At 31.9% G+C, this 24,348-nt stretch overlaps 1 protein-coding gene across 2 annotated transcripts; it reads left to right on the top strand.

The window, feature by feature from the left end:
* Positions 1-23,715, top strand: LOC148620312 (UNC93-like protein MFSD11). Of its 2 annotated transcripts, none has more exons than XM_088581084.1 (14): positions 1-19; positions 8,788-8,852; positions 9,270-9,377; positions 10,244-10,323; positions 10,897-10,993; positions 12,882-13,100; positions 14,394-14,431; positions 15,230-15,295; positions 16,101-16,226; positions 17,271-17,439; positions 17,824-17,887; positions 18,615-18,686; positions 20,585-20,759; positions 21,199-21,336. In XM_088581084.1, the coding sequence occupies exons 3-13, from the start codon at positions 9,352-9,354 to the stop codon at positions 20,741-20,743; spliced, it is 1,116 nt and encodes a 371-aa protein (XP_088437210.1). In that variant the 5' UTR covers positions 1-19; positions 8,788-8,852; positions 9,270-9,351; the 3' UTR covers positions 20,744-20,759; positions 21,199-21,336. The 2 variants fall into 2 exon arrangements, with proteins under 2 accessions (XP_088437210.1, XP_088437209.1); XM_088581083.1 differs by lacking the exon at positions 1-19 and adding an exon at positions 5,197-5,320 and having other exon boundaries at positions 21,199-23,715.
* The last annotated feature ends 633 nt before the right edge of the window (positions 23,716-24,348 follow it).

The following is a 24,348-nucleotide window of genomic DNA, read 5'->3' as shown; positions in this document are numbered from 1 at the left end:
TTACTGAGAACAGATAAGTGTAAGTAAATTTGAGTATTTCAGGTTCTTATTAGCAATGTTAAATAACATTTGAAGTAGATCAAAAGACTCATTAACGACAATAAAGCCATCGTCTCGGAGCTTATTATGTTGTGCTTGTTTGGGAATTTTTCAACCATAAAGTTAATAAGTTCATACGCTTGTATGTCGCATATGTCAGGGCAAGGGACTGTCCTCATTGCACATCGTATTCAGAACTAATTCTAAAAGAACAAATTCTAATATTAGAAGTAAGTTCTCATTGCTCAAAAGTATAGCATAGTCTTCTTTTTTTTCATTTCAAAGTAAACGTTTTCAGCCGCCTTAATAAGTTCATTACTGAACATGCTTGTATACGTGCTTGTCATGTCATATTAAAGTACATAGGAAATTTGTTGTCATGTAGAAACTGTAAAAGTTCCGAACTGTCTCGTACATAAGTTCCTTGGTTTTTAACTATAGGTAGCAAAAAATAGTCAAGTCTATGCAATTTCCACAATGGGAAATAATCGGACGGCATGGTATTTTTATCTTTTCTCTATTGGAGATGAAATCTAAATTGGTTATAATTTTTAGTGGTAGTTTGTGTTTTTTTTTTCTTATAGTTTGTTTAACATTCTGGATTAACATAAAACAAAAGTCTCCGGATATTGGTATCCATAAATTTAGTTGCTCATTATAACATTTTTTTTTACAGTAAACCGTAAAATGTTAATATTAAGACATTTGTTACATACTTCTTTATACATAATTTAACATGTTGAATGGCAGTTTATGGTACACTCATTATATGTACGTGAGATTCCTCTCCTCTCTTTTCCTTTTCTTTTTTATTATTTTTCTACCTAAACTTTTTAAAATGATAAACAGAATATAACATTATTTTTTTCATAAATTGTGGAAGTTCATTTATTTTTTTCTTGCCACAGAAAAAAAAAAATTTATTTTATTTTTCTTCAAAGTGAAATTAATATTTTTTTTCCAAAAAAAAATCCCAGCCCCCCCCCCCCGCCCCTCATGAATCCATCAATATAAAAATGGTCGGTGCCTAAATAGATGGAAAAAGGAGTGTGTTGACCTATATCGTTTAGGTTACAGACCACCAATTCAACCAATGAGCATTTGGAACGTACGCAAAAATAGTCCTACGCAGAAATTACCATTTTATAGGTGCATTTTGCTTCTTGTGATGTGAAGCCTAATCTCAATAATGATTTCTAAATATACCCCTATCTTGTGAAAAAACTGGTATTTCCCATGCTATTTATAGACCCTTCACTTCCGGTGACCAGTACTGCACCGCAAGTCTGCTAACCCCACATGCCACTCTGAGGATTGTGAGCTGACATATGTAGAATCATGCTGATATATAGTCCTCTGCAGGTTAAAGTTAAGGTAAAGTCCAGAGAAGCCATTGAATATTGTGAAATTAGCATAGAAGCCTATGGGCAGTGGAATTAGTGGTTTCTAGCCTTTAGTACCGAAATCTCATGCAGTATAATATATCGTATCGTATCGTGGGCAAAGGCAGTGGCGTACCACCATTAAAGCAGTGTAAGCATGTGCTTACAAATTATTTTGACAATTTTTTTCTTTTTTTTTTTCTTTTTTTTTTCAGTTTTTCACCACAACTTTTGCTTTACATTTACATTAATTTGCTTGTAACAATCACATCTGGAATGAATATTAATTTCTATTTAACCTTCGATCATTTAAATGTAACTGTGGTGTCTAAGTTTTATAGGTTCATGATCAGTTTAATTCAACAAGCGTCCATGTGTTGATCTTGAACTTCATAAAACCTAAAAGGACGCCGTTTACGTTGAGGTGACAAATATGCGTCTGTGATAAACACGCTTTAATCGACGACTCGAAATTAAAACATCATCATCCTTAAGTTAGTGTTACACGTACATTAAAATGGAGAGAAGTCATCCCTCTTCACCAGAGTATACTTTGAGCAAAAGACAAACTAAATTATAATACTTTTCAAAACAGCAAAAAACTGCTTCCACATATACAAATAAACAAGGGTTTATAGAACTTCAAGTCGGAGACCCGTGCAGGTCCGGGTGTCAGAAAAATAGGCCCGCAGCAGCGCTAAGCTTGTCGTAAAAGGCGACTAAATAGTGCTCAGAACCCTAGCCGAGGGCTAGGGCGCTCTGCCCACAGAGCAACTGGGTTGTGTGCCCCAGGTAGTGAAATAGGGTACCCCTGGTGTATTGTATGCTGGGGTTGTCAGGCTACAATACTGAAAACCTGACTGCAAACCATAGTGGTGCAACGTGTTGGAAAATATGCCACGTTCTTCGTTAAAGAACCTTGCTGTGGTATTCTCCCGGAGTAGGAACCACAGGGCTCCTCCACATGAGGCTAAATTGCCCAACCCTACCCCCTCTCCCTATTTTCAGTGGCAATCAAAATTTGTCAAACCCTTTATCCCTGTGTCCCACCCCATTTTTCATTTCATCATCATTTCATGTTCATTTAATCATCCACTTCATGTTCATCGCCTGAATATAACAGGAATATTGCTGCACGTGCGTTAAATCCCAACAATTAATGAATCTTTCTACTGAAAAATAAATGGGTTATTCCCGATTCGTTTGTATTTCCTCTTACAGAAATTCGGGGAGTGAAAAGGGGTTTTAATCGAAAATGGCTCGATTAACATTCTTAGTGAAGATATTCCGAGTCAGAAAATGCAGTGTATTGTTTGTATTGCGTTTTATTCAATAGTTCTAATAACGCTTTCGTAAGAACCTCTGTAAATTATTGGGCAAATTTGACAACTTTGACAAAACGACACATGGGCCAACCTGGTCATGACAAGTGTATTGAAATGAGTGAAAATTTTATGAAAATTGCTGAAGGTAAAAGGGATGATGTTGCCTCAATGTTTTTTTTTCTCAAAATAAAATATCAAGAAACAAGGCTATCTAGAAAAGTATTTTGAAGACTATTTGTTTGTGTGAAAAGCAGAACATTTCCCTAGGTGGTCATACCGAAGATAAAAGTAATTTCCTTGCTCTTATCAAATTTAGAGCAGAAAATAATAGGATTTTGTCCTACCATTTACAAAGCAGTCCCCCAAACGCTAGATATCTATCAAACCAGATACAAAATGAGTTAATTCATATTTATGGCCAACAGTTACGACAGCAGATCGTCGATGAGTGTAATTCTGCAAACAGTTTTAGCATAATTGCAGATGAAATTACTGACGTTTCTACCGTCGAACAGGTTTCTTTACGCTTGCGTTATGTCGGTTCCATTATAGCTGGCTATGATTCTTTTAACTTACACACCTTCCTCTAAACACTTAACAAGTTTTGAAATGGATGGTCAAAGCTGTTACCTTAATGAAAAAAATGTTATTCGAATTTGAAAATTATGCTCAGCTTCTGGAGGGGGGCTGACACTTAGTGCTCACATATCTTAAATTTCCGGCTACGCCGCTGAAAGGTATCATGATACAGTGATATTTCGATGAATCGATTCACCTCTACATTTGTCGTCTTTGTCGTTGTCCATACACACTTCAGGAATTAGGTGCCAGAACCAAGCATTTTCACGACGTCCTGACAATCTTGAGATGTGAATTGACCTCTTTTACATCACGCACCTTAAGGACTTGCAGGATTGTAATGGGGTGTTAGATTGCCATATGTAAGGCAAGCCAAAGTAGACAAAAATCAATATTTTGTAATATTAGAAAATGAATTTTTAATATTACAAAATAATTTTTTAATATTAGAAAAGATTTTTTAATATTAGAAATTCATTTTTGAATATGTAATATTAGAACATGGCTTTGTAATATTAAAAAAATCATATTTTCAATTATATTGCAAAATCAGTCACATTTTTTAATATTACAAAATGATTTTCTAATATTAAAAAATCGTTACTGAATACGACAAATCTATTTTCTAATATTAGAAAATCTATTTCTAATATTAAAAAGTCGTATTTCAATATTAGAAATTCAATTGATTTTTTAATATTAAAAAAGTGTTTTGTGATTTATGAAATCTAATTTGTAATATTAGAAAATGAATTTGTAATATTAAAAAAATCATTTTTAATATTAGGAAAAACTCATTTTTGTCCACTTTGGCTTGCCATACATATGGATTTGTACGTGCATATTGTCATGTATTTATGTTTGAACAAAAATTGTAAAAAAATGAAGGCTGTTGGAACCCCATTACACTTGAATGCCAGTCTCCTTAACAAATCTGGCCGGCTTCTGTAGGTCTTCCACAGGTCCATACAATTTCTCTGTAATGGGGATTGATTTATCCCATATCCTCTCTGTGTGCCTTCTGTAACTTGCACGTCTGCAGGAAGTGTTCCGTATTCTGCTCTGCTTCTCCACAGGGACACATAGCCAGGTGATGGTATGACCTTCAAAACTTTTTCAGCAAAACTTGGTCTGATGCGTTGTCCAAAACTCCATCTTAACGACTTGCAGGTTCGTAATGAAACTGAATGGTATGGAAAGCCAAAGTGGACAAAAATGACCATTTTCTAATATTAAAATTTTTTTTTTGAATATTACAAAATCATTTTCCAACATTACTAATTCAATTTGTAATATTACAAAATGTGTGATATTTTATAATATTCAATGACTAAATCAGGAATTTGTAATATTAGAAAATGGAATTTTTAATATTACAAATTGAATTTATAATATTAAAAAAATGATTTTGTAATATTAAAAATTCATTTTCTAATATTACAAAACATTGATTTTAGTCCACTTTGGCTTGCCATACGATGGAGTTTTTATCATACTGACCGCTGATTGGAGTGTTGGGTTTTAGAAATGGCAGCAAATTGTGTGTCAAAAGTGTGCAGTCTATCCAACATAAAAATTGTGTCCAATATGAATCGTTTGTCCACATCAGTTGGTCCCCGCATGTACATGGTTCAACAGGCCGCCGTCAAGAGCAATGTCCATTTTTTACTGGTCTTATTTTTAGTTGCTATGCGATTAACAGGTGTGTCATTAATGGGAATGCGCTTTATTCGTTTCAAAACATGTTACTCTGCTTTAGTATGGTTTTGGTCAAATGTCCATCGCGGTCCAGTGTTGCGAACCGTTTCTAATTGGTCTATGTTTTCTAGTATCCTATATCCGGATTTTACAATAGGCCAGGTGGTAAAAATCATGTGACACAAAACTTTGAACAAGATGGCGGCAGAAGTTGACGTTAGATTGTACAACATTGTAATGTTAGGGATAGCATTTATGCTAATCTTCACGGCATTCCAAACTGCTTCTATGGCTGAGGTAAATTGCATTTAATGTATTATCCACTGACAACAATCCTCAGAGAGGTGTGTGTAGAGAGACACATGTATGGTCGTCATATCTACTCTAATCTCTAGTAATAGTATAGCCCATAGCCATAGGGAAAACGGTAGTATTTATTTTCCCATAGCAGACAATAGTAACCTTTTCAAGTTTTTTTTTAGTAATTTCTAATTGGAACTAGGAATCTAAAACAATTTTTTGTTGTAGTACTTTCATTCAGAGATAGAAAAATCACCATGGGAATAGAGGTTGACCATCTTTTTTTTAACCACCATCAAAAGTTTGAAGGTACCGGAAGTTTGCATTTTTTTTGGTGCTGCACTCATTTGTAATATGCAGTATTTTTAAAATTTCATAAACTATGCATTTTGAAGGATAAAAAAATAAACTTATTTTTTTTTAAAAAACTTCAACCCTTTAAGAATCTGAGAGAGAAAAATCATCATTACAAACTTGTCAGTACACCAATCTATCCTTTCAAAGTTCTACTTCCTTTCATCAGAATAGGGTACATGATTGGTCAACCTAATGCAGGGAAATAAATACTACTATTTTCCCTATACCTCCACTCATCTGAATGAACAAACAGGAAAAGTGTATTTTTCACTAAGTACATCCACTTTATGACACTAATAAGAAGTTACAGGGCTCTCGTACTTTGGTTTGATCAATGCTGTTTTTTTTATTATTTTCATATTTTATTTATTTCATAAATAATGAAAGCAGAACAAAATACACCCTTGTTTCATTATTAGTTTGATAAAGTAGTGTATTTCCTATAGAAACATAGCCCTAATATATAAAAAACTGTAAAATTTGCTTCTTTTATCCATTTCTTGCTGTTGGCCTACGGAAATTAGGTAATATAAAACATATTTTTAACTTAAGTGCATTTTTTTTCCTGATAAAGGATAAAATCAGCATTCTAACTACACGATATGATTGTGCGGTGTATGCTAACAAATAAAAATACTTACATGAATCTTCTAAGAAGTTTATTTTCAAATCAAGTGTCCAAATACATATGGCTGTCATGCTGCAGCAAGGCACATTTGTTCAGTCGAACCTCTAAAACCTGGCAACTGACATCTATTCTTGATTGCTTATACCGATATAAAACAGAATATTGTATTTATTACATGAAAAAATCACAAATTGCCACCATATTACCAAAATACATGAAATTCATATGTTTTATGCTATGAAAATTAGGCCTCGGACTGAGTCACGGACAATTCAAGGTTTACAGAAGTATGACTAAAGTATGATAAAAGAATTGTTATTCCAGACTTGTTGTAAACCACAATATTTATCATAACAGTAATTTGCACCAAAACTTTTCAAAAACATCGTCAACATGAATGAATCTGATATTAAGTGACCATATGAAAGGGGAAATAACTGTTTTTCTCAAAATCCTCAAGAACTGCAAAAAAAATGTTATTTTTAGAAAAATATCAATTGATAGGAGCAAAAATACATTAAGTGAGTGATTCTTACATTCAAATATACATAATAAGTGTGTACCTATATTGAGAACTTCTATATCAAGTCATGCAGGTGTAAGTGTGTTTATGCCATGAAGCAGTGTCTGCAGAAAGTTATAGGTTATTTTTTTCCACAGTAACACAATTATTTGTCATTTTTGTGTCTGAAGGTTGAACTTAGTGATACTATGCATAAACATGCTACAAATATCAAGATGTTGTATTTCATGTGTTGAAAAATTGAAAAATTGAAAAACGCCATTCAGGTATAGGGAAAACGGTAGTATTTATTTTCCCATAGCCAACAATACTAACCTTTTCCAGTTTTTCAGTAATATCTAATTAAAACTAGGACTCAGAAACCATTTTTTGTTGTAGTACTTTCATTCAGAGATCGAAAAAATCACCATGGGAATAGTGAATCCTTTAAGAATCTGAGAGAGAAAAATCATTTTAAACTTTGTCAGTACACCAATCTGTCCTTTCATAGTTCTACTTCCTTTCATCTGAATAGGATACACGATTGGTCAACCTAATGCAGGGAAATATATACTTCTATTTTCCCTCTAGTCTAGACTACACAAACTGTCAAAGCCCAACGGCCTGTGTACTGTCGTAGCTGACAGTGTATTTTTTACTTGATTATCCAGGATACTTTTCGATGCAAACTAATCTTGACAAATTCTTTAAATTACTTTTAGTTTTGTTACAGTCTCTAACTGCAAAAAATGATGGGCCTTTTGCTTTATTTTTAATGGTACATATATCACACTATGGTCTTTGTTGTTAGAAAAACTGACCGCAGACCATTGTAGGCCAATGTGTGGAGAGTGCCAAGCTTCATGCATGCAGAGGTCCTCATTTGTGGTGTTCTTTCAGAGTAGGCTTTTTAGATCTGCTACAGATGGCAAAGTTGCCGCCTCTACCAATTTCTCCAATTTTCAGATGGCAGTCAAATTTGCTTTATTACATGTATACCCATACTTCCCAATTTTCATTTTTTTTTCTTATTTGTTTTTGAATCATGTTCAACCTGTTTTTGTCCTGATTATGCTGTTAAACAGACAACAACAAACTTTTGTTTATATGATAACTTGAATAAAACTAATTTATACACAGAATGTACTTAACAGATGAATTTTTAATTTTGCTAAAATGCATTTTTTATGTAATCCCAGCACTTTTTCTGTATCTTTTGGTTCAGATTAATTCACAAAAAAGGTAAACTTTCATAGAGATTGATCTCCCTTTGAAGAGTAAAGTTGATATATGCTGTTATATACCTTAAGAAATGTATTTTCTATAAAATCTAGAAAATTTTTTTTGTGAAGTGATTTATAGCCTATTGTGATGTATATAAATCATTCAGGCCAATTTTATTTTATCAAAAATATTTAGAAAAAATTAACATTCATCTCAATGAACAAAAATAAAGATCTAGAGAAATGCTTACTTATTGTGTACATTCATGAAACATCATATATCACCTATAATTAATAAACATGTTACTGAATTATATTGAATGTACATGTATGTGTAATAAACTTCTCTTCACTCCTTCCTGACCCCTCCCAATTTCTCTTTGGTGTCTGTCTGAAAGAGAAGTCACTTCTCTTGTTTTCTCCAAGTAGCTTTTTTCCCATTGATGATTGATTGTCCAAATTTGGCCATTAAATAGTAAGAACGGTTTCAGTGGCCAGAATCTAAGCTCTGGATACTGAAACCATAAAAGGGATTACTCCGAGTGTGTAATTACAACTCTTAAAGATATCAATTGTCATAGCAAATGACAACTGCCAAACATGATCGATTTTACTCAAATCATATTGAGTACATTTTTACATTTTCTTGGTACTGGTACATGAGTACATGTATTTGCGTCATAAATACATTTTTTTTACATAATTATGGCATATGCCATTACATACAAGTACAGGTTTACATGTATTTTTTCAGCAAAGTGTAATAAGCAGTGCAAAGGCAGACTCAAATGGATCCTTTAATGGAGATGGTTATACAAGGTAGGTGAAGATACTAAAGGAAACATGACCTATGTCTTGAGGAGGACAAATCCATATAAAATTCAAACACTATGAATGGTTAAGGCGATTCATGGTGCAGAAAAACTCACCAAACAAATGATGCGTTTTCGAACTACATGTCTTATTTTTATGTACAAATGTAGCTATAGTCTTTTCTGCTTACAGATCTGTATTTTGGAGAAAAAGTATTCAGTCATCTCCCTTTAAAATCAACCAAATCAAGGATGATATCTCTCGAGAAGTGTCGATTTCATTTTTATATTTAAATTGGAACAACTGAATGAAAAACTAAGACTTGATTTGTAGTTAAACTGTATATTGGTTTCTAAAGTGAATTTTTGATTTTATAATAAAAACACATAAAATGTGTTTAACATTTGTATATATTTTTTCCAGCTTGTGTATTATCTATGTGGTGTTTTCCCTGGCAAACTGGATATCTCCACCAGTGGTCACAATCCTTGGACCTAAGTTCACAATGATACTTGGTGCTATCATGTATCTGTAAGTATTATCTTGGAATAAAATACAGGATAATGGTAGTTCTAATATTCAAGACAAATGCTAAATAGGGCAAGATGTTCAGAACTTACTTTATTCTCAAGATCCTTTTCTGCTAATTTTTCAAGCTGGCTCAGTTTATGTTTTTGCGATTTGCACAAAGGGTCTATTGGCAACAATTAAGTCTAGAAGAATGGAAAAGTTATAAAGCTGCTAAATTAAGATGTTTCATAAGTTAACTGAACATTACTTACATTATACAAATTATACCAAGTCTTTCAGAATAACCTCTTTGTTGGCATTTATACTTTGTGCACTCCAAATTTATCGTACCGTATGTGTTTTGTTTTTTCTAGGATAACTTGGAAAGCATTTAAAACAATCCTTATGATTTAATTTTTAATTGTTTTGGAGTCCAAATTAGGAAGGATTTTGAAATACATATATTGCTTGTTATTATTTGAATCATGAACAGTGGACCCAATTAGCATATGTAATGTCACTGTACTTTATGTATATTTCCAAGGGTTTTCAAAATTCAATATTCCATCATACTCTCTGACAACATAAGCTTATTTCATGAGGCTAATTTAAATAATATGTACAAGTAATGTATTATTTTCTGATCATTGAATCAAGTTTTTCTACTTTAACCTTTGCACTGGAAATAATTGACTCTGAAAGACTATCCTATTATTTTTATTGTGTGTGAGCTAGTTGGATGGCTATAGTCTCTCAGATCTGCATGCTGAGCTTTATTTCAATTAACTGCTACAACATTTTTCTATCTTTTGACTTTTCATGTCTGTATTTAAGCTAGCTATAATAAAGGCTTTGTCTCAGTTATTGTACTTGTAACTATATTTCAGATTATTTATCCTCCAGTTTTTGAAGCCAATGACCTGGGCTTTATATCTTGGATCTGTATTGGTTGGCTTTGGAGCTGCAGGTATTTATAGATATATATTGCATACTAGTTGTGAAAAACTATCAATCTTGATCCGATATTAAGAAATTTTTTTTGTGATTAACTAAAATTACATAGACTCAATGCATAACCAAGTTATGATGATCTCAAGGGTTGTATACTTTTGAGTTAACAATCAAATTTTCTTTCAGAGTTACCATATTTAACTTTTTAAAAGGGTGTAGCTTTCATTGTTATGTTATATTTTTAAAATGTTTTATCTAAACAATTTCAAACTTTTAACGGCTGTTTTGATAATGAATTTATTGATGCTTTAACTTTATAGAGTTGTTGCTTATAATCTTGAAGTCTGTTTACTTTTTCATGAAAAAACATTTTTTTTGTGCACAACTTGTTTGGTTTTTGTCCAGGTGGAATGAGCTTCTTATAATTATGCGCAGCTGTTTATTTTTACATGTTTTTATGATTATTTCATGATGTTTAAATACATGTATCTTGGTAGCCAAGGGTTCATAATTGACGAAACAAAAATGTTAATGCCTATTTATAGATGATTTTTTAAAAAGTTAACAAAATGTGCTCCTTTACTTTCAGTTTTGTGGACAGCCCAAGGAAATTTTCTTACAATAAACTCTGATTCAGACACTGTGGCTAGAAACAGTGGTATTTTTTGGGCTTTATTACAGTGCAGGTATTGCATCATAATATATTTAGTGTCTTTGCTTTTTAAATGATTACATTCATATTTTTACTATTAACCTTTAAGAAAGCCAAGAAACCAAGAAAACCCAAAGGCCAATGAGCCAAAAATGGTACTACTAAATCTAAATTTGTGATGTTTGGAAATTTTTAGTTGTTAGTTCATTAGCGATTTATTATTTATGCATTATTCACACTAATATTATAAGATAGAAAGATTAACCTTACCAATCATGCCTTCACTGTAAAGGATTGAACACTAGACAATTCACTGACAGACCAGTGACATACTCATTTGGCTAAAGAATCAATCCTTATGCCAAGCAATATAATTTAACTGGCTATTTGAATCAGTATGAATCCAAATGGTGGTCAGTGGGGTGGACTAATGTTACAAGACAGTATGAAAAACTATACAAAATCATTCCTTCACCACAGAGGATTGAACCTTAACCAGCTCATTAACAGGCCAGTGACAAATTCATTTAAATGTAGCTAAAGAATCAATCCTTAAGTCAAGTTATTTATTTAATTCAATGTGCACCCAGAAGGATGGTCAGGGCATTGACCCTCCCTGATGTTGAAAATTATAAATTTTTTGCAATATTTGGGCAAACATGAGCAAATGACAGCCTGTACCCCTTTATGAAGTTCTGGATTGGGTCTGTAAAACTTCTATTACAGTGCAACCAGGCGATCTGGCCGTACTTCCCTCTCAAGAGTCTTTATACACTTCGTACTTATAGATTTACCTTCAGTTTCAAATGGTTTAAGATATTTCTACACTAAAGATAGTTAAAATCAATATTTTCAACATATGAGTATGTCAAATACCTTGATTATAACTATCAAGACTGTTGACAAATTTTTAATTCACAAGGAACAGAAGGTGTCCCATTTTAAAACAATTCCATTATTTTTTTTCATGATTTTCCCCATTGAGTACCCCATTCACAACTCTGTTGTAAGATTTTCCTATGCAGATTTCAACAATTGTTCTTTTTGACACATGAAGATGAAATAATTGGTGTGGAATAGATTTAGAAGAAATAAAGCTGCTTTTATCGTCAAAGCAATAAATTGTAACATTTTCACATTTGACCAGTCAAAACTTCCAGACTATATTTATATGTTTAACAACTTAACAACATAAACAGTTGATAATTGGTGGTCAGGTGCTAGGTCATTACCTTAAATTTGTCCAATGGAATAAATCCTTTTATCCCCTATTGAATAGAATTACTTTTAATCACCGTCAAGTGGTATAGAAATTCATCAAAAATGGGAGAAAACATTTTACACAACTAGCTTAATAGCTATCCTTTGTAACAGGCCAGTGACAATCCTAATTTTTGGAACTAGCTATATGCATTGTCCTTCTAAAAATGTACAAAAACTAAGGAAAACCATACTGTAATTTGGGATAATGGCGTCAGGTTATTTTGGTGGTTTTCTTCTAATTGTGTTTTGTTTCGGTGTGTTTAATTTTGGTGGTTGTCAAACATTTTTATTGACAATTTTAGCAGTCACCATTTTTTGGATGCTTAATTTAGGCATTTTAAAGACAGGTGCCTAATATACCAAAATAAAAATACATCCAAAATTTCCCAATTTATGATATCTACATGTATTAAAACTTGTTGTAATTTAAATTTGTATCAATGTACATTTGTATATATCATATTTCGCTAAAGAATTAACTGGCCAGTAAAGTTTGCTACATATACATGTACCTGATACAATAAAGATTCAACACACAAATAAAATTAACTGTAGACTTTTCTATCTTTAAAGTATTTTATTTTATCCCTGAACCAACAGGAGGCAAATTTTAGAAAAGTGTGACATAATCATTACAGAAATTTCTTGTTCTCTTTCAGCTTATTGTTTGGTAACATGTACAGCTATTTTGTTCTGAAAGGAAGTGCCACCATTACATCAGGGGAGAGAACCAAATTGTTTACAGCTTTGAGTGGGGCAGCTGCTGCTGGCACTCTGGTTTTCCTGTTACTAAGGAAGAGACCAGCAGAAATAAACGATCTAGTCAATATGCCTGTGTCACCTGACACTGATGAAACTGATCCAAGTCTTAATGTTGCGTAAGTTACAGATTGTTAATTTTTGTGTGTGAAAAATCGAAATGAATAAACTTAAATGAAGGAGGAGAGTACCTTTAAATCATAAACAAATCAGTCTTTCTGATTTGGTTCCATATCCTTTGATGTGTTCAGGTCTTCAAATAGTGCTATATTTCCACAAAATCCCCTGTCTTTTTTCACTGGAGTCTAGAATGTTCTCTTGTCTAAATTCCTTTTTTTACCAACCAAAATTATTATGAACTATATCCTAAGATTTCATTTGGTTAAGCCAGATCATATTGTTTTGTAAGCTTGTGTTGTTACACGAACATACCACATGCAAACCTGAATTATGCACTGGAATCAGGTATGGTTTTTTCAGTCTTGAAACATTTTAACACTTACACAATGATGTCATGAAAGGCCTATGATCAGAATCTACTATATTTTGATTTTAATAGATTTGTTAAATTTCCCAGTTTCAAGTCCTGATCTTTGAAATCAATTATAGGGTTGTAAAGATTAGAAAAACTATTGGCAACCACATCTACATGTATTAAAATGTGTTGTAATGATATACATGCATCTGTATCTATAAATATTTGTACATGTTATATTGAATTATTCAAAACATTTAGTAGCAAATTGACGAAAAAGACAGTTGATTGGTTTACATATCTGGTATGTTCAAAATGTAAACAACTGCTGTTTGCTTTGGCGTTACATATAAATATGTATTTATGAACCGTGTGGTATTAAAGGATATTCTCCATTCATGTTCATTTATTTTTGCCAGATTTCTAGACTCCTCTGGTTTTCTCCATTTCATAGCATAGATATTTTTTTGTCCATTTCATTTCACACACCTTAAATATTTATGAAATCCTTATTATTTCCATGGGGTTTTGAATAAATAAAACATTCTTAGACAAAACCTATGGAAAATCAAGAGAAGTCATTTTCTAGTTAATATTTCAAATGCTTATTTCTCAAACCAACACACTAATACATCTATTATTTCCACTTGTATTGTTCTAGCAAGGAAGATTTTAAAAGATTTCACAACCCTATGAAGTCCTTGATATTCTTAAACAGAGCAGTAGATATCTTAACAGTGATATTGGAATCATTAGTTATTTAGTTTCAAATGGTTGACTGCACTAATCACACCTGTTTTTAATTGAATCAGTTATTGATCATGCAACAAAGATGAAAAGAAAAGTTTGAAGACATAAAAAAATATACACCTCACCTCACCTGTACATTTTCTATTTGTGTGATTTATATATATTTTTGTATATTTATATTTGATAGTACCGAAGATAGAAAAAATGGACCATTACAGTCAGTAGGTAAGTTTCTTAATGAAATGTTGATGTGCATCTTTTGAACCAAAACCTCAGGAAAGTTAATGTTTGCTTTTATTAAGACAGTATTCTGCTTAAAAATATTGTAATTTATCACTGTCAGCTTCTTCATCAATCTAATTAGAATTACATCCATCAATTATTCCATTCAGTCACTACATAGAATCTAACAATACTCCATTCTACTTTCTGTTCAGATCCTGCCTGCAATGACTGAATGGAACATTTGATAGGTGGAATTTTAATGATTTCTTCTTCATTCAATGGAACTGGCCCTAATCACACATCATGTATAAGAAGTCTGAACAAACCAAACACACTTCTAAACTGGGTATATATATAGTCTGAAATGGGTTCAGTTTATGCAGATTTATTGTAATTCTTTATAATAATCTTTCATTTTTCATTTTGTCAGTTTTCAGAATTTAATCATTAAAGTGGCTAAAATTACACTTCAGGGCTGTTCTAGTAAATCATATGAGACAGGGGTAAGACACTGTTATTCTTTGTACATGTATATGGGTGGGTGTACTGGTCTCTTGACAAAATACAAAATTGAATACAAAATATCAATAGAATTTTGGTGGGTGGCTCCCTTGGTGAAAAAATGCCTTCCTGGGTCACTCCTATCTTTCAATGGAACAACCCTCACAAGACTGTCACTATAAAATCAGATTCAAAATATATCAAAATATTCTTTTGTGTGAAAATGTGTGATTAAGTCTGCCTCATCTTTCTTCTCAGAATTGACATTACATAAAGTTTTTCTCTCATTTTTTTCAGCTAGAGCATTCCACTTACTAAAGACCAAAGAAATGTTACTGTTAAGTGTTTCTATAGCATATACAGGTAAGTTAAGGATAACTACAACTAAACAACATTGATGATTTCATTGTTTTTATAGCTAAGTTTGGTTCTTTGCAACATCAAGAAAATCTTTCTTCTGTACTTATACAAAAGTTCTAAAATGCTTTTATAATCTAGCTCCACTTATTGCACTGTTTTTTTTTCAATGTTTGAGTATCAATTGTGAAAGCAAAGGAAGTTCAAATTATTTAATGCATCTATATAAACAAATGGAAGCTCATCCATTATTTGACAATAACATTGACATATTTTTTTCTGCTTTAGATGGTCTTTTTGTTTTATCTGCTGTATTTCTAAATTGTATGTTAGTAGTTATTTCAGTATTGACAACTCTGACTGTTGAATTTTAACCAGATTCCTAGACTAAGGAAGGCAATGGTCTTAAGTGCGAGTGAAGTTGAAGCGAAAGTATCAGGTTCCGTTTTCAACAAATTAGACTTCATGCCATTTATCATTTTGCCAAGTCTTTTAGGAATTTTTCATCTGTAATAAGTGGAAGACAGCATATTTGTAAAATAATTGGAAGAACTGTTCCAGGTTCTACTTAGATTGCAGGGTTTTATCAAAATCCTTCCAAGCAGAAGTAGCATTTTTGAAAAAAAAAGATGTCTTTGAAACTTTTTTGTCTAGCTGGCATTTTTACTCCATCTGAAGCTTTAATGTATCCCAATGTAGTGTTTTGCTTGGACTAAAGTTTCTCTAGTGTCAGTGTGGTGACTTTTTGTTGAATTTCTTTACATTTAAGAGAGAGCTTTGCCATCTTTTAAACACTTTCTCTCTGTTTCAGGATTAGAACTCACATTTTTCAGTGGTGTATATGGTACATGTATATCAAACAATAACCATTTTGGATCGGAGTCTAAAGGACTGCTTGGTATATCAGGGATGTTTATAGGTGTTGGTGAAATTCTGGGTAAGCGTCTCATAGAAATAATAAAGGAAGATGAAACTACTGAATAGTCATACAGAGACATATAAAAACCTTTGGTAAATTTATGTATACAAACACTGAACCATTCTTAATAACATCTTATAAGTATACAGTTTCATTTAAAAATCATGCCGAAGGTAATTTATCACATAATTGATATTTGATTTCAAATAGCCTACAGGGGTGGATCCAGAAATTTTGAAAAGGAGGGTTTCCAGCCAGGGTTCCACAGAAAAAAGTTGGGGGGATTTTTGATCTGTTTAAAAACATGGCCTCCATTACTAAGAATAGTACATAGGGGTCAGACAATAGTGTTTTGCATATTTCTCCAAAACCGTCAGGTTTAGTCAAATTTTGACTGGCTAACAGTGATCAGCATGATAAAATCTATCTGTGGTCAAATTTACGTTTTAATCCGTTAACCCATGTTAGAGTTATTTCCCTTTTTTGACATTGTTTGGCTATTTGTAATGTTATTTCTTTCAAATATCTTCTCCTCCGACAATACTTGACCAATTGAAACCAAATGTATGAATTTTCAAAAAAAAACATGGCTGCTGTTACAAAAAAAAAGAACATAGGGTCGGACAGTAGTTTTTCGCATATATCTCCAAAACAGTTAGGTTTATCCAAATTCTTTCAGTATCTAAAATGATCCTTATTATAAGTCCCAGAAAAGTCTTCATGGGATCAAAGTTGTCAGACCACTTCTTGTAAGAGTTATTGCCCTTGAAAATTGAAAAATGATGTTTTTTTTATAGTTTTCAGCCAATATTTTGAAAACAATGATAGATAGAAAGAAACTTTCAATTGAAGAAATGATACTTATAATAAATCCCACCAAAGTCTTTCAGTCAAAATTGTTGGACAACTCCTTGTAAAATTTATTTCCCTTGAAAGGCAAAATTTAACCAGTTGAGTGATTCAGGCTCCTGGAAGCCTCTTGTTGTTAAAGACTTTCACCTCCTTGGCTTTATTTATCTGACAAATCTGGAACTGCCATCATTATTTCATCCTCTCTTACAGGTGGAGGTTTATTTGGCCTACTTGGTAAGAAGACCAACAGACATGGCAGAGATCCTATAGTAGTTTTAGGATTTGTACTACATGTTGTTGCCTATTTCCTTGTTTTTACCAATATGCCAAGTAGAAGTCCTCTTGAGGCTTCAGATGAAGCAACTTATTTTACCTCAAAGTAAGTCTCTGTGGTTTAATTTCTTATAATTATCTAAGTGTTAAATTTTCTGTTAGTGCTGTAACCGATATTACTCTCATGTATATTACAATGTTAATAATTTTCTCTTTTTTTCAAAGGCAAGAAAATTTTAATAAACTGATTGTTGAGTTGAAATGGGTGTATTGTAGAATTAGCATCATACACATTTATGAAATTTGTTGCCTTTGTCCATAAAGATAAATATTTGAAATTTATTCCATTTTAGCAGGACAATTTAGGGAATGCATTAGGACCATATTTTTTAAAAATCTTATTATTATACATTATTCTGTTTTCAATAATTGTCAGTATTTCTGGGTACATATAGTACCTCATGCCTTACCATATTATCTTCTTTTTCAGTAAATACATTGCCATTTTGTGTTCATTTTTGCTGGGATTCGGAGATAGCAGTTTTAATACTCAGGTATGTAAAGTTTTAGGTCTATAGAATGTTTGTCATTTTGGTAATCCTATGCATTGTATATCCAGTAGCGGATCTAGAAATTAAAAAAATGTGGTTTCCAGTTTTATATATATAAACAACTACCATACACTTTTCAAAGATAAGGGCCCAGCACCGTTTATCCACTTATGGTGTCTTTGTGATTTCAAGGAGAATGAGGGATACTTAATTGGAATTGGGAATTCGTGTAGGGTGTAATTTTCGCTGGGTGCTGATTTTAGCGTATTTTACCCAAATATACCAAAATAAATTCTATGAAATATTTACTCTTGGCTTATTTTGTTTGGCAATAACATCTGCAAAAATAAGAAACGCCCACTATTTTTGTATACCTTTTTGACAAAAAATTGCAAAATTTTGCACCTGCCAAAGTAATCCCTATACATTATTTGAACAGGAAGGAAATATGAATGAAGCTAAGTTCAATACAACTTAGAAACACAATCAAAGACAGTGAAATACATGACGCATGACTTTACATGAGTATAGACTGCAGTTCACCTTTTTTTAAAGCCAATTTTGTAAGATATATTCTTATGAAGTGTATTTGTTTAGAGAGTTCTTCATTGCAGAAAATAAACCAAAGAGACTTGAAAATTAATAACAAGCTGCATAATGTGAAAGTTTAAGAATTATGTGTTAGTTATATCATCTCATTAACATCTAGATTATCTTTGATTAATTTCAGATTTACTCCATATTAGGATTTATGTTCCCAGAGGACAGTTCCCCAGCATTTGCATTATTCAAATTTGTTCAGGTAATTACAACTTCTTATAACATAACCAGTACAGAAATGTAATAAAATTCTGCTTCTTTAAAAACTTCAATTTATTACTAGTTATAATACCCTACTCAATGAATGGGTGGTATATTGGAATCACCTTGCCTGTCCTACATACCATCTCTCTAGAGTCACCTGGTCTGTCTTTCATATCATCTCTCTAGAATCACCTTGTCTGTCCTTCATACCATCTCTCAGTCTGTCTGTCTGTTGTCTTTGCAATTATCTTAGCTCCCAATGGATAGATTTTCACTATTTGGAATAACACAGTAAATTTCACCGCAAAAATCTTGGCTCCCAATAGATTGATTGATTTCAAATTTGTTGCGTGGCTTTATATAGATGTGGCATACTTTGTAAGTGATTTTGTTCTTTTTTTTTGTTATTTTGGTCTACTTTCTTATCGACTAGTATGCCTAACATGACAATGCTTCCAACTTCATGTTTTTATACCCCTGGTCCAAAGAAGAAGGGTATAATATTTTACCCTTGTCTGTCAGTATGTTGGTCACTATTTTTGTAACAGTTTTGTTTGCAACTAAATGTTTTTAAAGAAGAAACTTGTTTTTGATTTGATAAATTTAATTAATCTATTCAAACTGAGACTGAAAATTTGGTACCACTTTGGCAAATGTACAGTTTTCATACATTCAACATATTTAAAAACTGCTATGAAGATACAATGTTACAAAACTAGTCACCTATTCACCCTTCATAATGTAAAACTACATTTTAAGTTCTTCCCATTAAAGAATATTTTCTTCAGAAGAAGTGTACTTATATGATGTGGATTTGTGTCTATCCATTTGTGGTATGTCATGTCTGTCCATTCTGATTACTGAACCCCCACCCCAAAGCAAGTTTTTTTAGTGCACACCTCAGAAATATCAGTTTAGACTGCCAAACTTACAGAAATTGTACTGAAATTGTTAGGCAAATATGACCAGTTAGATTTTTATTTAGATATATAAAACACACACTTGATTAGACCAATGTTACAGAAATTTTGTGATGGTGATTTATCTCTGTAGCAGTGGATATATGCCAACATGTAGTATTTTTAGTAGTGCTCATCTGGAGTAAATGAGATGGGTTCCATCCCGAGTCACACCAATGACTTTAAAATTAGGAGTCACTGCTTCCCTACCGAGCACAGACAGGCGATAGAGTAATGACTGGTTGGTTTGGAGTCAAAATAATGTGTCCTAGTGAAGCGACTGCCTACCTGGGGCTGTTGCATCTGTGAGCTAGCATAATAAAAGTCTTGCTCAATATGTCAGACTTGTACAAAGCAGGGTCTGTTTGATTAGTTAATTATTCTCATCCTGAAATGCATGAAATGTCTGTTATTGGACATTTAACCACAATCAATCAATCAATCAAGTTGAATGTATGGTGAAGGTTGTCTAAACCTGAATCTCATTTTGACTTAAAAATCGGTTCAATTTAGACAGGTGTTTGGTTTACCAAGGTTCAAAATGCATTTGAATTAAGATCAGGAGACTTTAATGATGTTTGGTTTAGTCATGTCTCCAGATTTTTTTTAGGATTTGGTTTACACAGGTTTCAATGTAGTATTTTTGTAATATTTTAATCTGCAGCATCAGTAGTCATATAGTTATATGTATATGTATGAAATGATGTCAATGTTGGACTGTCATGTGGTTAAACTTTATGTTTCAAATTTAAAAGTGTCTTGTTGGTCCAATGGTCCTGGTGTAAAAATAATATAAGTACTATTTTTTTTAGCACATGAATATAGTACACATGTCACTATAATAATTTACTTACTTACTTGCTGTAGAATTTCTGCTCTCTTTCAGTGTTTATTAGCAGGCACATGTACCTACATTAGTATTTTTGTTCTATTTCAGTCTTTATCAGCTGCTGCAGCATTCTTCTACAGTGATTATCTTCTCCTACCCTGGCAGTTACTAATTCTGGTTGTCCTCGGTACAGTCGGTACCCTATGTTTCTGTCTGGTTGAATGGAGAAGTACCAAATCATTCAGAGAGGGATATCGCACCATATAGATTGTTTGTTAAACAGGTTTGTACTGAGTGTTCTATACAAATTTTGGAGAGTAAACCATACTAAGGGTGGAGGTGGGCAAAAGCTTAAGATCTTATTTAATTTGTTAAAAATCTAGTTATAGAGATCTAAGTTTGTCAAACTTCTGTTGATATGTTTCATAATACTTTGTTTGGCTACATGTAAAAAAATTCAAAATTTGAGAGCAATGACTGAAAAAAAAAAGTGGGTGGAGAAAAGCATGAAATGTCTGTAATATAATTTGTTAGGAATCAATATTTCTTTAGCAAAATCATTTTTCTATATATTTTTAGGTGGAAAGATGCTCATAGATTAAATAGTTTTAAGGATGCTCAGATATAGCTCAATCTATAATTGTTTTTTTTTTTAAATTCATGTATGAAGAAATCTTCATAAAACATCAATCAAGTTTGTTATATTTGATGTTGTTTTGTAGATTGTTGGTACAAAGCTTTATAGAGTCAATATAGTCCTGTGGGTACATAACGGTGATGTCATCATTTTAGTTTCGACTGTGATATTCTTAGACTTGTCTTTCCTATAGAAATCTTACTTAAAAGCATGATAGATACTTACAAATGTGCTAAGTACAGCAATTTATCATAGTCAGGCAGGAATTGTATTAAAGATAAGAAAAAAAGTGATTTAGTTATTGATTATGTTCAAAAGTAGAGAAATTTTGCCCTTACTAGCGTGGGGTATATAACTTAAAAGGCAGATTAAATATCCAACATTTAGATTTCAGATCCTGTCAGTCTTTTATAATGAAGTCTGCCAGATTATTTGAAATGTTTGTACTTATATACCATTGTAATGAGAGATTACAAAATGTCATGTGTAGTTATGGTTAGTACAAATACAGTGAAATCTGTATAATACAAACCCAGTAGGAAGAAGACGAATTAGATATATAGGTGGATCCTATAGGTGGGGTAGTATGTCCTCCTTATCTAATGGTAATTTCAGAATTTCAAAATTTTGTCTTGATTTGTATTTCAAACCTAAACAACAATTACAAAAAATACAAATATTTAGACAACAATACCTTGGTAAACTATAATGGAAATTTGGTTTTATCATCAACAATCACCAATGAACATAATTCAGTAAAAAAATCATTCAAATTTATTTAATAAATTACAGTTATTCGGTATATCATTATTAGAAAAAGTTAATCTCTGTATCTGCCACTGTTCAGATATCAGAAGTTTTAATAATAAATGATCTTGAGAACATGATTAACTTAGATGGAATTAGACTTATTCAGGGTTTGTACCTCCACAGGTTTCACTGTATCTGTAAACTGATTTACGGGGTATATGTGAAATATGCCCTACTACTGTATCACAGGAAACACTTGCAACATATATTTTCATATGTTTTATAAACATGTGTATAACTAACATGGAGTAAACATGTGTATAACTAACATGGAGGTAAAAAAAATATAAATCATAAAAGTGTTGTACATACAAAAACACATGAAAACATTTTTAAATCAGATGAAAACTATCAGTTCTTTTCAAATATGAAGGCCTATAAAAAACATAATTATAAACTATTTGCCTTGACATGTTTTTCACCATTTTTTTTGGTCCTCAACTTGTGTTTTCAGATTTTCCTAAATATATGAAAAAGTCATGACATATATGTATTTCTTAGGTTCATATAAAACATTTGAAAAAAAAAAGTTTCATTTTTCCCACTGTGTATTAGTCTTTGTAATGTGCAATATTCATTGTAAATATCATTATCGTTTAGTAACTTTTTTAACTTGAGGTTTCTCTTTTGTACAGTACTTCACTATAGGAATGATTTTTGCCATGTTAAAGTAATTACTACTACTAAGAAGGGTGACAAATTTATTATATTATGAAACCTTTCTAAAATGAACCCGGAATAAGTGAAAACCTGTCTAAAAATAACGTTTAAAGTTCCTTGATATCAGTTTAAATGTATTTTATACCTTGATATACTAAACACTTGTCTTGAACAAATTATAAATTCTATAAGGGGTTCTGTTCAGACAGGTTTCACAATAGTCACTTATGGCACCCTTTGGACATGCCAAAAAATGTAATACAATGTACTTACATTCCAAGAAAAAACCAGGATTTGTCAATCTTTTATGGAAGTTGAAGTTAACTCAAACTTATTTACTAGACAACCTTTGGCAATTAAGTATTTCTTAAGTTTTGTGAGTCAGTATGACATTTTTAAATAAATAAAGGAATTTCTGAAAAAAAAACTTATGCTCCACTATTTTAAAAAAGGCAGCTATTCTTTACCTCATTTTTGCAAGAGTGTTTTGCACTCAGGTTTAATTACAATGGGAAGTTTAAGGATTTTGGTTTTAATTAAGTATTTACAATTTAAATTGAGTAACATGGAGTGAAGGAAGAAAGATAACAAAACACAGAAAATAGAAAGAAAATATTCACCCTTCAATGTTCAACTAAATTGAATAGGAACTGACTGGTAGATTTTTGTATTTTAATAGATATATTTATACTTGTGGATTCCATTGATGAAAATAATGTTTTACCTATTGTTTTGATACTGATGTCTCCTTTAACTTAAATATTAATGACATCACAAAGTAAAATTACACTGTTTGTCTGATGTCAAAAGGTTATTTGAAGACAAATCTGGGGTCATTTAGAACAAAATGAGAAGTGTGAGTTCATGTATCGTTATTAAATAATTAAGTACCAATCCATATGAAAATCAGACACTGTTTTAATAGCTTTGGTTGAGGTTTTATTGGCACAAAAAATCTGTGAACAAAGCTTTTGTGGTCTACGTATGCCATATTTTATGCAACTCATACATTAATCAATTAAATCAAGAACAATAACTGTTGGAAAGTGTCAATTTCATGTACGATCTATATGAGTGCAACAACCAACTGATAAAATAAGACTGGTTATGTAGTCTGTTCCTAAAAAAAAAATGAAAGTAATTTTGTGGGCTTTTGACATGCGTAAACCACTTCCTGTCTGATATTTAAAAAATGTAGAAAAACTGCCACTTTCACATTGTTTAAAGTTGATAATTTCACTATTTGGTATGGTTGTTGTCTCTTTGACACTTTCTTTTTTATTGCACAATATTGTCTACTTGAACAAAAGGTTGTAATAAATTCTTCAGATTGTTTGATGGAATTGCTTTTAAAGAAAATGTTAATTGTATATCATAATATTGGGAAGTTATGTCAACATAAAAGTATTCACCATTCATTCTTAAACAACCTATCACTGAACATTCATTTTAAGTTAATAGTTTTTAAATGTATGGGAGGGTTGGACGGCAGTTGTTAGTTACCCAACCACCTATAAATATTTTTTAAGGATTAATGCACCTCCTGAATTCCCCTCATATGGTGCGACATGTGAAAAAAAAACCCCTTATTTTAGTTACCAAGTCCATTGACTTGAAAAATTTTCATCTAATTTTTGAAAAAAGTATACAGACCATCACAAGAAATAACTATGTTGAGTTTCAAGAAATTTGGATAAGTTGTTCTCAAGTTACATTGCAACATGTTAATGACGGACAGATGGATGCTGGACATTTTTTTACCGTA

Source organism: Perna viridis, chromosome 4, assembly GCF_037379345.1.
Source record: "Perna viridis isolate PV_CMFRI_1.1 ecotype Kerala chromosome 4, ASM3737934v1, whole genome shotgun sequence".
NCBI classification, from domain to species: domain Eukaryota; kingdom Metazoa; phylum Mollusca; class Bivalvia; order Mytilida; family Mytilidae; genus Perna; species Perna viridis.
The sequence above is the reverse complement of the archived record's forward strand: the minus strand, read 5'-3'. Positions and strand labels throughout refer to the sequence as shown.

What these genes read in the sequence shown, in the direction of transcription:
- LOC148620312 (XM_088581083.1), top strand. Translation starts at nt 5,222, where the DNA reads ATGGCGGCAGAAGTTGACGTTAGATTGTACAACATTGTAATGTTAGGG. An exon ending in AGGTGTTGGTGAAATTCTGG is followed by an intron (nt 16,227 to 17,270) that starts GTAAGCGTCTCA and finishes CCTCTCTTACAG; the next exon opens with GTGGAGGTTTATTTGGCCTA. An exon ending in CATTATTCAAATTTGTTCAG is followed by an intron (nt 18,687 to 20,584) that starts GTAATTACAACT and finishes GTTCTATTTCAG; the next exon opens with TCTTTATCAGCTGCTGCAGC.